We start from the raw sequence: 16,519 nt of genomic DNA, 5'->3' as shown, positions 1-16,519 counted from the left end.
GGAAAGAGAGAAGAGAAGGAGGATTAAGCACAGGTTAATTAACAGTGCTTTTAGTTAAACCAGGAGTATTTTCCAGGTGAGGACTCTGGTGACAAGGTACTGGTTTTTGGAGCAACCGCTGGCATGGCTGCAGACCCTGTCATCTCCACCCAAATTCACAGCCTGTCCACAAGCTTTGGCATCCCAAAACCACTAATCCCGCCCTGTGTTACTTTAACAGAAGCTATGTAAAATGCCCCCAAACCTGCACCCACTGGGGCCTGGTAGAGTATTTGCTCTATTCTTGTGTTCTTCCCCAGGCTGCTGACTTCCATCCACCGCCAGAGGAACACTGACAGAGCGGTCCTCAGACACACCTCTGCTGACCAAGGTACACCAGAGGTACACCAGAGGTACACCAGAGGTACACCAGAGGTACACCAGAGGTACACCAGAGGTACACCAGATTACTGTGCTGCTAAAATGCTCATTTTTTTTCAAGCTTGATCAATTTTGAATATTTAGATGAGGTACACCAGAGGTACACCAGAGGTACACCAGAGGTACACCAGAGGTACACCAGAGGTACACCAGAGGTACACCAGAGGTACACCAGAGGTACACCAGATTACTGTGCTGCTAAAATGCTCATTTTTTTCAAGCTTGATCAATTTTGAATATTTAGATAATGTGATTTTCACTTTCAAATCATTAAATCAAAACCAAGTGTTGGTTGTGAAACGGTGTCTCCTCTGTGAGTTGTTAGACAACTCATGATAGCGACCACAGAACCTGCGCCATGAGACTGGCAGGTTAGCAAACAACACAGACCTGTATGATCACTAAATGTAAACCAGAGAAAGACACATCCACGCTGGATTGAGACAAAGAAAAATATAGACACTAAAATTTTCAGAATTTTATTTCAAAGGGAGAAAAACAGTAAGTTAAAAATCCTTGAAGAGGAAACTTGCAAGTACTTTCTCCACAAATGAGGTCTGGATTGAACATTAAAACTCCAGTAAGAAATAACTATCCATCTTCAGAAATCTCCACAATCTAAGAGACACCAGATAACAGTGACTAGTATTTCATAATAAGAAGACAAAGGAAGAGTTTGGACCCTGAAAATGAAAGAAAGAACTGTTTAGAGGCCATTTAAGAGCAGATCACCACATATCCAAGTTACCTAATACAGAAGGTCAATTAAAGATTGATGTTTGTCTAATATTCAAAGTTTTGTGATTCTAAATATTTATGTAACAGTCACAGAATACAGCTATTTAAGTAATAAAAAACCAGTATCACATCATTTCTCTTGCAATGTACCAGTCTTCAGCCAACCACGTATGGCATGTTTTTCATGGCATCTCCAGAATGCAGTAAATAACGAGCTTAAGAAAAGTTGTAAACAGAACAGGCTTCCATACAGCCAGTTGTAATATCAACTTACTTTTCATTTCTTAATTACTTGGCAAAGAGAACAGTTTACCAGAGAACAGAATTTTATCTTTGAAGATCAAATAAAACTAGGCACACATTTAATCAAAGCACCTTTCTAAACAGTATACAACTTTAATCCAATCTTTCTAACCTTCTGAATGATGGAAATTCTCTTCACCTTCTCCAAATATCAAAGCAGAGCAGTTCCTGCGGGGTTACAAGCAATGAGTTTACACTCTCTGTGTTTCATTACTTTGAATTAAAATAGTGAGAGCAGCAGTCGATTGCAACAACTCAGAATACCCCTATGCCTGGAATGGCTATATAAATATATTCCATAAATTTCCTCCAAGCACCAAATAAGAATGTCCTTTAACAGCCTATTTCAAACTTAAATCCTTTTATGAGGCTCAGTGAGTTAACATACTGTCATAACCAAACACTTCTGTTAATGTACGTGGGATATAGACTGAAATAATCAAGTTCAAACAAAGCTCTAGCAGCTTCATAAACTAGAGCGTACGATTCACAAGCCCAGAGGAGAACAACAAAAGAAACCAACTCGGGAGAAGGTGCACCCATTAATTTAGGATTGCAAGGATTTGTTTTGTTTCGATGGAAGACAAAGAAACCAAATCAAAATAAGAATGCACCCCATATCCCTAGTCACACCATTTTGGGAAATACTTAAATAGGGAAACAAGTCAAGGAAGTCATGTTATGAAGACAGAGAACAAAAACAGGAAAAAAACCCCACATTTTTAAGCATGAATAGAGAACAACAGCAGACAAAGAAGAAAGCCATGGAAGTACCGCATTTCGACACTTAGCATACTTCTCCAAGAAAATGTGGAAGCCAACACTGGGAAAAGAGAGAGAGATGGTAAACGGAGTGCTCTGCTCAAGGCTGGCAGGTCACGATTAATGTGAGGCACGGAGACAGCAGAACGCCAGCTCCTGCCCATATGGGATATAGACAGTAAAAATATTTATTGTATTATTTTATTCCAAATGCTTACAGATAGAAGGTGGAAGAGGCTGAATTCAGAGAGTGGGTTTTTTTCCTCCCCTAGAAGACTGTCTTGAAAAAAAAAAAAAAAGTCATAATTCAGGACATTGTTAGGGAGTGACAGATATCAAGCCAGGCAAGAAAGGGTACCACATTCTTGAGAATGCCAAACTCTGTCAAGAGTGAATATCGACAGATTATTTTTTTGCTATAGTAATTCTTACTAAACGTAGGAAAGAAATCAAGAAAGGCAAGGCAGCTGGCAAGTCCTCCAAGTGTGATAAACAGGGTAGAAGGAGAAAATTCCAAGCATATGCCAAGAAAATACCTCAAATACTGCTTGAACTGCCAAGATCCCTGCACGACAGTTCTGTAAAAACAGGTACAACGCAATGTCTACCTCCACGGGAAGACTAATGTCCTGCCATTTTCAGAGCAAAACTGACAGGAGGACCAGGATATGTTACTTCTGGGGGACAAATAGGACACGGACACTATGGGTTTTTAGCTGAAGACAGTTTATGCTACTATTACAATTGTATTAGATCCAAACAATATTTCTTTCTTGTTAAAACTATTTAGGGAAGCAAGAATTTCTCCAATGCCTTGCTTGACACTCCAGCTCTGAAAAAACACACTGACAAATGAAGAACCGCTAAGATGCATGCAAACCATACTTCTGTTCCGTTTTTTATGCTATGGCAAACATACAGACTTAGGAGCAATTCCTCAACACACTAACAGCAGCAACCTGTTCCCAGATTTACAATTAACAGCTTAAAATGTTTACAAAAATATTGCTCTTAACATATTCCCATTTTTAGGGATACTCTGCATTGAGAGCTACGTGTAGTACTGAGCTATCAGAAATACCTACTTAATTTGAACGGAGACATTTGTACAAAAGAGAAAAAAAAAAAATCAAGTCACCTTGAGAATGACAGCTGTTCAACTTTAAGTTATTCTACCTCACCAGTAGGTTAATGCAGGCATTAACTAGTCCACACAAAAGTGTTTGTTAAATCCGTGAGGTCCAAATCTTATCTGTTAAGAAAAAAACCCACAAAACTGAGAGAAAAAGGCAACAACAGCCCCAAAACCATTACAAACTCAGAAAAACGTCACTAAATTCAGGAATGGAAACATGTTGTAAGGAAGTAATCCAGGAACCAAGATTTCCTAGAAGAGATAAATACTTGCCTGACAGATTTGATACACAACACAGACTACGTTAGACAACTGCCTGGTGCACTCTTAACACTTTCCATCTGCTCTGGTACCGAAAGCTTGTGCTGATTCGTGGCAGAGCAGTAAAGGACTGGAGAGACTGGACACCAAAGCTGGGTCAGGGAGTGCTGACTGCACTGAAGCACCTGGCAGGCACACCACAGCAAGAACAAGGCAATGATCTGAAGAGAGTGTGTCAAAGACACAGCCTGGAGGCAGCCCGTCCCTTCTGGGCAGCTGCGCCTGGAAGCAGAGAATTCTGAAGTCTCTCTGCAACATCAAAGAAACACCTACCAGGGAGATGTATCCGGGATCTTGTTACCTTCGTACAAGGTGTAGGGCATGTTTAGTTGGATTTGCCATCTGTAATATTCAGGAATATACCTCAGCTCCGCTCAGGAATATGCAGAGACATGTAACCCCCTTCCAGGCTCAGGGGCTTTTCTTTTTCCACAAACTGAGTTGTTGCCATATTCTGCAACAGAAGACTCTGGAAATAGGTTTTAAGGAAAGCCACGTTTTTCATTTAGCCCCTTTACATGACATGCTTTGAAACGGCATCTTGCAAATTTTTGCATAAGGTCCCTCCATTCTATAAAACTGAAAAAAAATATGAAGTGCACTTAAAAGAAACCGCTGCTTTCTGAGGTCTTAGTTTGTACTCCGTGTGTCTGGCTAATTGCCTCGCTGCATAGTAAGCTTTCATTAAGATTAATAGTATTTGGATGCTATTTGCTTTTTTAGACAAAATAATGAGATCTTTCCTGTAAGCAGGAGTTTCGGGATGATACAGAAAAAACTGGCGCTGTGCCACACGAATGCTTCTGCTAATCAACATTCCCTTTCAGTATGCAGCATTCTACATCCACAGCGGCCAAGTGAATAAGATACTTAGTCCTGGAAGCAAACGCAAAATCAGAATTAAACACCACTGAACAAATCTGACAGAAGCGTTTCATTCAAAAGAAGCCTTGCCTGAACATTATAAAACTGACTGTAATCGACAGGACAGGAAATTCATTCTGAGGACTGCTGCACCGCTTGCTTCACCTTGTCGAGTTACACAGCATGGACTTCATTTTATTTTAGCTTAGAATTTGCACTACTCACTTCCATTCCTGTTCTGGGTCTGTGATGCTGTAAGCATTCACAGCAATTGCATCTACTGAAAAACATGTAGTTAAGCATTAATGAGACTATAGAAAGTGAATAGGAAGAGCAGCCGGTCTCAGTTTTGATAGGCTGTAGCTTGAGCCAGGTGTATGAAAGCGAAATACCACAGAAGCCAGAAAAAAAAAAAAAACCACACCGGAGGCTCGACAGAAATTTGAAAAGAGTACGCAGTGAAGTGAGAGGATTGACAGTAACATGTTTATACAGCCATGTAAAATCTCGATTTAAAAACATTCAATATACAACACTAATACAGCAGGTTGATTAGGTATTCCTTAGATTTTGCTGCTTGCCACTTAACCTATGTAAAGTACTTTTAAAACATACTCATTAAAACACATTAGAATAAGAATGTCCCAATGACAGCATAGTTATGAGAAATGATGAATACGAAGGATGTTGGGAAAACATTACCAAAAATGAAAAGCTTTCTAAAGCAAGGACAGTCAAGCTCCTGCCCCGTGAGTATGTGAACAGCACACATAAGCCCTCATCTCACATCCTGACAGAATATTCAGACACAGCACTTCACAATTAGAACAGTAAGGGGTTTTTTGTTGGTTTTGGACACCCCCCCTCCCCCCCCAAATGTTTTCTTTATTATCTAAGAAAGCGTTTTTTCGGTTTATATAAACCTAGACGACAATGAAACTTTTTTTAAGCATAGACAATTTGTTAGGTAACTTTTAAAAAAGCCTATCATTTGATTTCAATTCTGTGCTCCAGAACAGCTCTGTACAGAAGATCCCCAGTTTACATGCTACATAAGCACTCACGCCACCTCCTGCCAGGCTATTCCTTTTGGCCTTTTCAGAAGCAGTTCAAAATTCCCTTTCTCCAAGGCAAAGTGTTTCATGTGTATCAGCACTTTCCTCCTGCCTTCAAACCCACCTCCCTTCACATTCTCTCAAGTGTCAGGTTTGAATAAACCCAGTTTTAAAACCGTGTTCTATCCTGTATTTCATGCTGTATAAGCATAAGTCAATCTTCCCCACATGCTGGTGGAAGGCACTGGTCAGCACACCAAGCAGAATTACTAACAATTTAATTGGAGGGGGAGGTGGGAAAGAACAGCTTTCTTCACATCAGTTATAACCACCCAAACCTCACAGAAAGCAAATTTTAAAGAGTCTGTCTGCAAAACAGATGTGAATTTGCCTTGTAAAGAAACCCTACAGTCCTAGAAATAAAAGCAGTCTTGGTCAAAAGAAGGCAGCTGACAAACCTTCACACAAAAATCAAGAGAAAAGAACTGGAAACAAAACGTGAATTATCCATAAACTTGCACGTTTCCATGCAAATGCAACGTAACACAAGTGGGAGATTACACACATTTAAGGCCTGACCCAGAGCCCAAAGTCCTCTGAAACAGTTTCTCTGGTCACTTGCCGGACTAGGACACACGTGCCACCTTGCAAAAGCCCTGCATCTTCTTTGGTGCAGTTAGGCAGCTGCAGAAGCCTGGTAGCGAGACAGCCCTCCCCTCCTTTGCGGGGCTAACCAGTACAAGCCCAGCACGGCACCAAAACAGCCTCTTGGCAAAGCAGCCACAAACCTGCAGAGAAGAGGGCAGAAATGCCTACAGCTGCACAGCACATCCTCTGTGTCCTGACCTCCTGACTGCAGGAGCGTGTGTTTTAGCGCCAAGTGGACAGAATATTCTCCAGTACCTGGCAGAACTCAAAAGCAGAGCTGCAGTCAGCATGGCAAATGCCTTGAGGGGTTCTTAACAGCCACACAGTCAATTTGCCCCTGCAAGAAGTCAGATAACAGAGAGGGAAATGATTTTCATTTCAGCAGTTTCAGTGCATCAGAACCTACCTCACAAGGAAAGTGAAAACGAGTGCCAGTGGTGAAGCCAGTTTTCCTTAATTCTGCAGCAGCACTAAACCAACAATCCTGAGTTTTTATGCAATACATCTGAAAGATGCAGTCCAGGAATCAGAGCTTCAACGATGTATTTCCTTACAGAGCTTCAGTTCATCTTCATACCTTAAATTTGTTCAGTCTTGCACTTTTAGATTTGACAAGGATTCCTTCTTTTGTGGTATCATTCATCACACTTTGCCAGAGATGGCATTTCTGCTCTTGGCAAAATTACATGCTCTGAAACCATAACTTGTCTCCTTGCTCTCCTCTTTACTGAGAACAACTTTAAGTTGTCCAACAGAAGAGTCTGCAACAGAGGCCTCTGCAGAGCATTTCTCCAGCTGCTGGAGATGCCTCCTCATCTATTGGCCTTTGCAGTGTTTAAAAGCGCTCTCAGAAATGGCCCGGGCTGCCACTGTACAATGGCAACGAAACCTGGCTTCATTTGCAACATACTCTTCCCACAAAGTGCAAAAGACCTTCATGAGAAAAATCAACATTTAGGGTGCAAGCAAACAGCTACATGGTCACGTCTCTTCAAGCATCTTAATGGTTTTGACTGCTAAGCAAAAGAGTAATCATAAACTGGTTCACTTCAGTAAAATGCATAAAAATATTATACATTAATATTGGATTATTTCTATTGGCTTTTATTTTTTAGTATGATTTCATTTGCTGTACTACTATAATTATGAATGCCTAGAAGTACCTACAAAGTGAAGGAATTATAGTTTTGCATTGTGCAAAGAAACACAGCTGTTGCCTCGAGCCATACAGCACACAACAGAACCAGATTCACCGCAATGTTAGTTTATTGTATCACTATGAAACAGCCTTCCTTTTTGTCCCACACCCAAAGGCACGACTGGCTCACAGCTGGAAATACTGATGTACAGTTAGTCACTTTTTGCTGTGTTAATCAGCAGTTCAGTTTTATGGACCTGAGCATGACACACTTTGTCTGGATGCTCCTGTTTGGGATCTTCCTGCTCCGCCCAGGGTGTAGAGCAGGAGACCTCCCTGTGCTGTCTAGCTCCCATAACCATCTCCAAGTGGATGCGTATGAACTATTGACATTCCTGTTTCCTGGCAGAAAAACTAAAACTTCATCTCTTGTTCCCTGCCTAAACCACTGAAAGTAATATACTACAACCCAAGAATTCTTGTCTGGGAGGAAAGCAGCAGCCAACAGTGACACGCAACAAAAACCTGAGCAGTGGAAGCAACACAGCAATAAATTGCATATTAACCCGCTGAACTAAATCGTATTTCAAGAAAAATGTGTAGTGCCGGGCAGTCCAGAAAACCTCAAGTGAGATTGTACTTCATCCTTCAGAGATGCGTTATCGAAGAGGGTTTGCAAATTCACACAGGCACAGCTTTAACACCTTATTAAAGGTGCCTTGAAGCCATGAATATTAAAAACCACTAACATCTAAAAACCCCCACAGCTCTCAGCAGGTTTCTAAGTCACAATTTTTCAGGTGCAGTCAACAATCAGAAAAATTCCCCTAAACTGGATCTTAAATACAGTATGTTCTTTATATTTATATATATATCTGCACACATACAAACGCACATATACGTTTGCGTGTATACACACATACCCCACATACTATAGTATATATATATAGTACAATGTGTATGTTGATCATATTTCCTTTTATAAAGGCAGGTACAGAAGATATTTGGCGGGCGTGGGGAAGAACTCAGCATGACTGACTGCAAAACAAAAATTCTGAATGCACATTCTCCTCTCTATTTTTTTTTTCCCCTCTTCTTCCCATTACATTAAAATACCCCCACTCCACTTACTCCAAATTTTCTATTGTCAGTAGTAATTTTAGATACCCATAAAGCTTCCACACAATTTGCCATTTTCTAGCACTACTTCCACTGGGTTCTTCTAGTCCCATCTATTTAGTTGACTTCATTTTATAGTCACCTGGTACACCAACATGGAAATGTTCACCTGGATATCTCCCTCCCTACATTTCAGTTTTACACAAATTGATTCCCTGATTTTTTATGTTTTTTTTTTCACTTGCCTGCCATGCATTCACAAAGAGAACACCGACTTCAAAAGACAATCCTTCCCCTTGAAGTTCTGCAGACTCAGGTGCTGAAGGACAAAAAAACCTCCCCAGCTGACTGTACTCTGTAATTGCAATAGGGACAGTGATGGCCAAAAATAACACAAATCAGAGAACTTTCATTGGCAGTACTCATGTGAGATAGGAAGACACCTTATCTTGTTCTTATATAAACACCAGTTCTTGTTTCTATGCCTGCCTGAAAATGGATTTTATTTCATAACACCTATTCTGAAAGTCTAGGCTGATTCTGATCCAGTCTAGGCCGTGGAAGATAATACAGCAGCTGCAGTCAAGCCCACAACTTCTGACTGAGATGAAAGAACATTTAAAGAGAAATTCAGTGTTCAGATGTTGAACAAAAGTATTCACCATACCCTTCAGTAAGTTCACCTAAGGAATATTTACCATTAAAAATACATGCCATGTTATAGGCTGTTTAGCATCAACTTTGGTTCAGCTGATTTCGCTCTGCAGCTGATTGCCAGAATTAAATGAATTATACCTTTTCCTTCCAAGCACTTTTAGACTACAATCAAATTATCGCAATTCCCCTGCCCCCCCCCCCCAAATAGAGTAATCCTAATTATTACACTTTCAATTCCTTCAATTGGTACCCTAAAAGCTGAGTTTGTCCATATTTTATGATCTTCAGGCTCCGTGCCAGCTTTTTTCCTTCAAATTACCAGTGCCTCTTAGCACCATACTGTTTCAATCCCTACTCATGCCAGTCTTTATCAATGCTGAAGTGTAATTTATTGTCCAAGACCACCTTTCTCAGCATATGGTCCCTTAATTAAATAGCTTTTCTGCAAATGATGACAAGAGCTCTGTGTTGCAGGGTTTTGACACTGCAAAGTATTTTGAGCATTAGCCCACTAGACATAAATACACCGAGTTTATGTATATGTTTAGAGAATTTCCTGTGTTTCATGAGGGATAGTATTAATAGGATTAGTAAACAACTGTAGTTCTTTAGACCACAAAAGCTGCTTTTCAAACGGTGTAGATTAGCTACTGTCGTTACTATCATAGTGAAAGGCTTTGCTTTGTGAGTAAACAAAACACAAGAAATATCCAGAGTGATTTCCAAATCAGACATTTCCATATCTTAAAGTAAAGCCCTAAACCATATTACTACCAGAAGCCCCTTCCCCCAAATAGCAGCCTTGGCCAGATTAGGATAGTGAAGTAAACAATCCATCTTCTATCTAAAAACGCCATCTCATCTGAGAGTCAGGAAACTTACTTCACACAAGAAAAAAAACCCCACCAACTTACAGTCAATAGTACCAAAGATATCTTGAGAGAGCAAAGCATACAATGAGAAGATATGTAAAATTAGATTGTTTAAAGTTGTTTACTTATTTCAGTCTTTGCTTGAGTAAATGTTTTGTTTTCTAATACACTCTTAATTGCTACAAGAATTTCAGATCCTTCTATTAAAATGCTTATTAGCACCACAAAGAAAAATCCAGGCTTATCAATAACATTACTGTGAGAACATCAAAGACGCAAGCAAAACTGATGAGCAGATATGGCCTGCCATATCTGTAACCAACATCTTCCGCTATTTATTAACCCTCTACAACTCAAGAACAATGGAATGCTTTAATCAGACAATCTCCCTCAGCTAAAATTTGAGATTTGACATGAGTATGAATTGTGCTTTCATGTTAAGTAAGGATTAAAGAGTGGCATTTCCCACAACTCATTTTAGACTTCTACGGTACTAAGGCCATCTTGTTTTGGCCAAACGACAAAGACGCTAACCTAAACAGAGATTTAGTAAGATCATTCTTTAGTTACCAACATATTACAGAATGTGTTTACACTTAACAGTGGGCAAGCAACCTGTTCCATTGCCATCAACAGGATTATTCCTATTAACAAAGTAGCTCAGCCAGTGAACCACTTAATTTTCACAATTACATTTCTGCCTCTGCCAGAGTTACAATTTTCAAGTAACATTCTTTACCAAAAGGCTATTTTCCAAAACAAAAAAAACCCACAACCCACAGTTGTAGCAACATGTCGGCTACTGCATTAGAAATCTTAATTTAAAGTTGTCATTGTGAATTTCTTAATTTCACAGTCTCAAACTGACTCAAATTTATGGATTGTTCTGGGCTTTTTAAAACATTGCTGTGCAGCATTTTGCTATCTATTTCTTGCCCTTTCTTAAAAAGTAAGCAACAATATGTCTATCATTTATATATTTTTATGTATACATACATACATGTTTCTACTAGACAGGTGTCCTCCTTTCAACAGGGAAAACAGAACTGACCCAAGACTCCCACTAGTATTCAGCAAATAAATGAGGTGCCAAACAGGATTTGGTTCTACAGCATCTTTCATATCTAAGCCTGAAAGTGCCTTTTAATAACTCAGTCGTAAGATAAATGCTATGCTTGAAAAAAGATGAAGCTAAACAAGCTAACAGAATTATTAACTATCCACTCTAATTCTGAATGCAGCATCAGCACTTGTTTGGCTCATTTGGAAAAAAACGTTGCTCTGGAAAAGCAACCTGTTCACAGTCACAAGGCACTGAGAAACTCTAGTATAAACACACATGACAAAAAAAAAAGACACATTCAAAATGAAATTTACCTCAGAACAATATTGCCTAGCTGTGAGAGGATTAGGTTTGTCATGACAGTAAACACAGCATGCAATTGCTACAGCACAGTCTCCTTCCAGAAGATTTTGTCCTCTACAGCAACTCATGTCCCACCCAGCAACAGCTGTTCAGAATAACCAGCAGCCGACAGTGTAGAGGAAGCCCTTAATGTGCCGCCAAGGGGCAGTTTAACAGATGGCAGAGTGACATACAACCACAATCATTAATTAAACTTCCACACTAGTCCCAAGATGCGCTGCTGAAAGAACTTCCTCCGAGAAAACATTTCAGATAAACGCCTGGCTGCCGCAGCGCCTGCACTCGCTGTAGGAGGTGCAGCTGGTGCTCGGGGCCAGGCAGCACTGTCACGTTTTACAGTGTCCTGCCCTCCTCGATCCAGGCAGGAAATGCAAGTCATCGTCTTTCAGTATCAGCCCAATTTACGCTCCATCACAGACGCTATAGGTAAGAGTAGCTGTTAAAGGATGGAGACTAGAAAATCTTGTTTACACTGCATCCTTTCATCAAGTAAAGGCCAGCAAGGTAGATGAGAGGCACCCAACCATAAGGAAAAGAATAACAAAAACCCAACTAATTAAAAAAAAATCCAGCTAATTATGGCAAAGGGAGGTTGATTTTTTGGAAATGGGGATTTCATAAAAAAAAATAGGGCAAGTCTGAAGAAACTTTGTTAGGTGAGCCTATTTTTCCTTAAGAAGTACGGAGTTCTGGGCCTTCCATGACCAAGTGTATTAAACCATACTAGACTGAACATCAGAACAGATTTGCCTCCTCCAGGCTTTTTACACCACTTTCTTACCCTTGTTTTACTCCAAATGTAAAGAGAACACCTAGAATCATCTCCCCTGAGAGAAACACATAGATTAGGAATCAAGTAGGAGCGTTTGGCGAGACAATTGTCTTGCCGGCACCAGTAGAAGTACTCACTTCTAGCTTCTTCTCTTTCTCTGTCAATACATCCTTCTGATTCTGGGTGTACTCGATCAGCATGCGTGCCAGCTGGCGCCGGTCCTCCAGCTCTGCTGCCAGCCGACCATTGTACTCCGCTAGTAACAGGCATGCTTCGTCCACAGTCTTCGAAAGCCGTTCGGCTGCCTCTTTGTCTACATGCAAAAGCGACAGGTAATTTAGAGGACAAAGTTTAAAACTTTCGTCTTTGACAGAAGGGCTACAATTCACCAACCACATGCACAATAACGTCACATTCATAAACACGCTTCTGGCTTGACAGGAAAATAAGAGTTCTTATCACAGAGAATATAAAGGAAATAGGCAGGACTAACAACCCAAGAATGGTGGTTTTTTTAGACACTGACAAGATTGACTAAATTTTGTCCTTGCAGAGATAGGGTGGGAGCGGGGATAAATCTATTAAGTTAGCCTCTATAAACAGGTTAATTAAACTAAAAGTTTAGGCTGTACTTTCAGAATTCAGTTAAACAAATCCAGTGATTTTCACATTTAAACACGGTGTGGACTTTTTAATTCCTCTTTTCTCTGAATAACTCTTAATGTATCAATACAAGTAAACATACAAATTGCACACTAGTCTTCACAGTTGGGCACTGTAAGAGTATATTACAAAGGACTCAATAAGTGACAGTTCATAATTAATTCTAAATTAAAACTACTTCCAGGAACAAGAGTCTAATCAGATCAACCTTTAAATGCTTCTATTAATACTACTTTTCAAATACAATAGCAAAAGTCTGTTTAAACAAAGACTGACAGACTAATGGGTGTAGTGAGTTTCCTTTTCCATAGCAATAAAGGAGTATGTTTGTACTCAGCACAATCTGATAAAGCTTAAAAACATCCAACAGTCAAGGTGTCAAAATCAAACATGCCCATTTGAGAACTCTGGCCCTATTTCCTTTAAATTCTTGCAAAATGCTGTTGATGCTCTCCAAGTACAAAAGCCTTGGTCCAAGCCAAAAAAATGGAAGCAGCTACGAAGTTTCATCCTCAATTTTACTCCATAGGATTGCTATTTATTACCCAAGAGCTACAAAACAAGGACACGAAAGGAGGAATTCACTCCACTACACCCTGTGATTATTTAAAGAAAAAAAACTTTGATTTCTAAGTTATTCTTTGGACCCACGTTCATTCATCTTCCAGTTTCATACCTGTAATTTTCTCCAGTAATGAAACATCTTGAACTTCCTGAGGCAGGGAGGCAATTTTTTGCCGCACCGTTGCATCTCCTGATGCTGCATTTTCCAGGTCTTGTAGGGCTTTGATCAAATCCTCGGTCTACAAGACAAGTTAGCTAACATTAAAACCAGGTAACTTTTATGCCATTTCCTGCAGATGTAGCCACTGCATCTGAGGTCACTTACCTTTGAAAGCAACCATTTTTGGAATATACTCTTCAAGTAATTTTTAAAATGTCGCTTCCTAACACAGGGAGTATTCACTAGGTTTACAACATCCCAGTGTTTAGGAACTTACACATAACTACAGTAAAATCATCTTTTTCAAGACTCTACAGTGGAAAACAACTCATTCCAATGAAGAGAACCGATCGCTTAGGACAAAGCTGAAAAGTACGTGAGCTTTGTGTTGCATCAAATTGGGACTCTTATCTTTTAGCTGAGCATCCCTGACACTTGCTCTTAGACTGGCAGGAGTGTACGTGCACCTTTTGTTCTATTCTAAAGGTGCATTCTGACATAGCTAAAAAAACCCAACAAAACACCACCAAAACCAAACTTGTATGAGTCCAAACAAAACTGTGTCAGATTTCCATCATTACATGATTTGGAATTTTGTAACTGGTTACCTACCAGTAACTGGTTACCTACAATGAAAGCTATCCCTGTTAAAGCAAACTTTGTACTGTCCCGATTTTGCAAAGCCATTGCTATCCTCTCTTAGCTCAACTGCATCTTTGGTAGCACAGTGCAATCTGCAATTAAACTGGACTCCATTGTATCAACTTCATCTCAACTTCATCTCTCAGCTGGTTTTAGTACACTAAGGAAAAATGTGCCAGTTTAAATTACTACATTCAAAACATATCCTAGCTTAAAAAGGATGCGGATGAGGATAGCCTCAAGAGGACCTCGCCTGACACATTAGATTTCCTCCCCGCTCAAAAAAATACAAAAAGAAGACAGACAGATTCCCTGAACAGGACGAAAAAAAGAGTATTGCTTCTTTGTTCTGAAAAATACTGAAGTTTTAATGGGAGGTTTTTGAAACTGGAACATCAGCCCTGTAAATGCCACCACTGATGTTTAAACTACATTTCAGTTGATTGAAAACTAAAAAAAAAACCAACAAAAAAATCCCACACCACTGAAAAATTTAAAATAAATATTTTTGATCTGAAAAATAAATAAGTCCATTACCTAATATTTACTGCCTCTTTGCAAACTGCTAATGATTTCCAACAGTAACAAACAAAATACTTATCAAAAGAAACCCTAAGTTGCAAGGCATCTGGAGGTAAAAACAACCAAAAAATTTCACTTATTTCCTTGACAACTGTTATTTATTTTTATTTTTCAATGTTTACACTCTACCAGATGGATGGTGTATTTTTTTATCCTTTTCAAATAGACAATAGTTTAGCATATGTTCATTTTGTAGCCTTAAATGGTCAGAATGATCCCTTTTCACTCCTATTTCCACAGTATTAATTCATCAGCCTCAAAACAAAGTCTTCAGAACTGGATTTCCTAACCAACTCCATACAAATCTATGAAAGGTTGAGCTTTTAAATATACACATGGAGAGAGATGTTCTTCAAAAAAATAATTAAGTTTTAACTATGTTACAGCTTTGGGTTTGAGAGATTACATACAGATCTTAAAAAGAATTCAAAATATGGTCTGTTCTTCTAGCAGTCCTTTGAGATTCTTTACTGGTAGTACTACTCAGACCTTGGTTTAGACTACCTGAAATCACTCAGAAGTGGCACAGTGTTTCAATATGAAGAAAGAATCTGTTCCATTTCACATGGACTTCTCAACCCCCAACTGAATTGCTCCATCAAAAGTATTTTACTTGTTGGTAGCTCCACCTTGTGGCTGTACCACACAGGAGGTGGCTTTCAGAACAACTCCCTCTCCCAACCCATCCCACATACCAGCAATGGCCCAGCACTGGGGTCTTGTGGTGAGTAGCTCCCAGGGTAATCATCATCTTCCTCCTCTTGTATTTGCTGAAAAGTCCGCTTTAAAGACTTTTTCTCTTCTGCAACTAAAGACACATATAAGCAATTCATTTGGATGCCAGATCAGCTCACATTACCTTTCTCTGCTGCAAAAAAATCCTATCAGATGCTCTGATGATTAAGCTCTTTAATGAGAAGGATGACCACGGTTGGACTCTATTGTTGGCATCATATTGCAAACACTCAAATGTAAAACAGCAATAAAAGGTTGATTTCGCCCACACACGTATCTCTGTACACGTAAGTACAAGGATACAGTCTTCCTATCAGCACTACACACTGTATACATATTTGTGCCTTCCACACTGGAAGTAGGAAAAGCAAGTAAACATCCTATTTGTCAATAAACGGCAGGTCTTCAATCCTGCTCAGATTCTCTGGGTAATACCATGTATGCAGGTAAGGCTTTCTACCAGCAGAAAGGAAGCGTCGATGCTAAGATACATGTGGACAGAAGAATTGCTGGTTATCTTTTTGGCGTGTGCTCACTGTGGTCCCACAATCAACTAAATAACTGCTTGTTATTCAACCTTCCACTCTTCCATCAAAATAAAGACTTCAGGACAGCTCTGTGAAACTAAAACTCTAAGATGTGACAGCGACAACAGCAATGGGCAGAGCATGAACCGACCTCCAAGCGGGTAACCTATAACACTTCAGAAATAAGGATTTCATAAAGCAGGGCAGTGTTGGCTAAATGAACCTTAGCATAGCATACCTTAGCTTGAAAGGGAAGAGACAGTTTATTTAATGAGTCAGAAGTCCTAATGCAGCCTTTGATCCAGTTACAGAGCCCTCAGAAGAAGACAGATCATTATTCAGACTTGCCACCAAAATTAATAAGAGCCAGGGCAATTTGTAAGAAAGCATTGGACGTAGTCTTGAGAACATCTCTT

At 39.7% G+C, this 16,519-nt stretch overlaps 1 protein-coding gene across 2 annotated transcripts in view; it reads right to left on the bottom strand.

Moving 5' to 3' along the window:
• RPRD1B (regulation of nuclear pre-mRNA domain containing 1B) overlaps window positions 1–16,519 on the bottom strand; it is a 26,607-nt gene that overhangs the window by 796 nt on the left and 9,292 nt on the right. The window contains exons 4-6 of one of the 2 annotated variants that reach the window (XM_009893384.1): window positions 15,537–15,649; window positions 13,570–13,696; window positions 12,368–12,543 (exon numbers count right to left, since the gene is read on the bottom strand). In XM_009893384.1, coding sequence (XP_009891686.1) covers window positions 12,368–12,543; window positions 13,570–13,696; window positions 15,537–15,649 — 416 coding nt within the window. The remainder of the gene's footprint in view (window positions 1–12,367; window positions 12,544–13,569; window positions 13,697–15,536; window positions 15,650–16,519) is intronic. The other variant, XM_009893385.1, reaches the window with a different exon arrangement.

Source organism: Charadrius vociferus, unplaced genomic scaffold (genome assembly GCF_000708025.1).
Source record: "Charadrius vociferus isolate BGI_N301 unplaced genomic scaffold, ASM70802v2 scaffold259, whole genome shotgun sequence".
Lineage (NCBI taxonomy): Eukaryota > Metazoa > Chordata > Aves > Charadriiformes > Charadriidae > Charadrius > Charadrius vociferus.
Note: the sequence above shows the minus strand (reverse complement) of the source record. Positions and strands in the feature narration are given on the sequence as shown.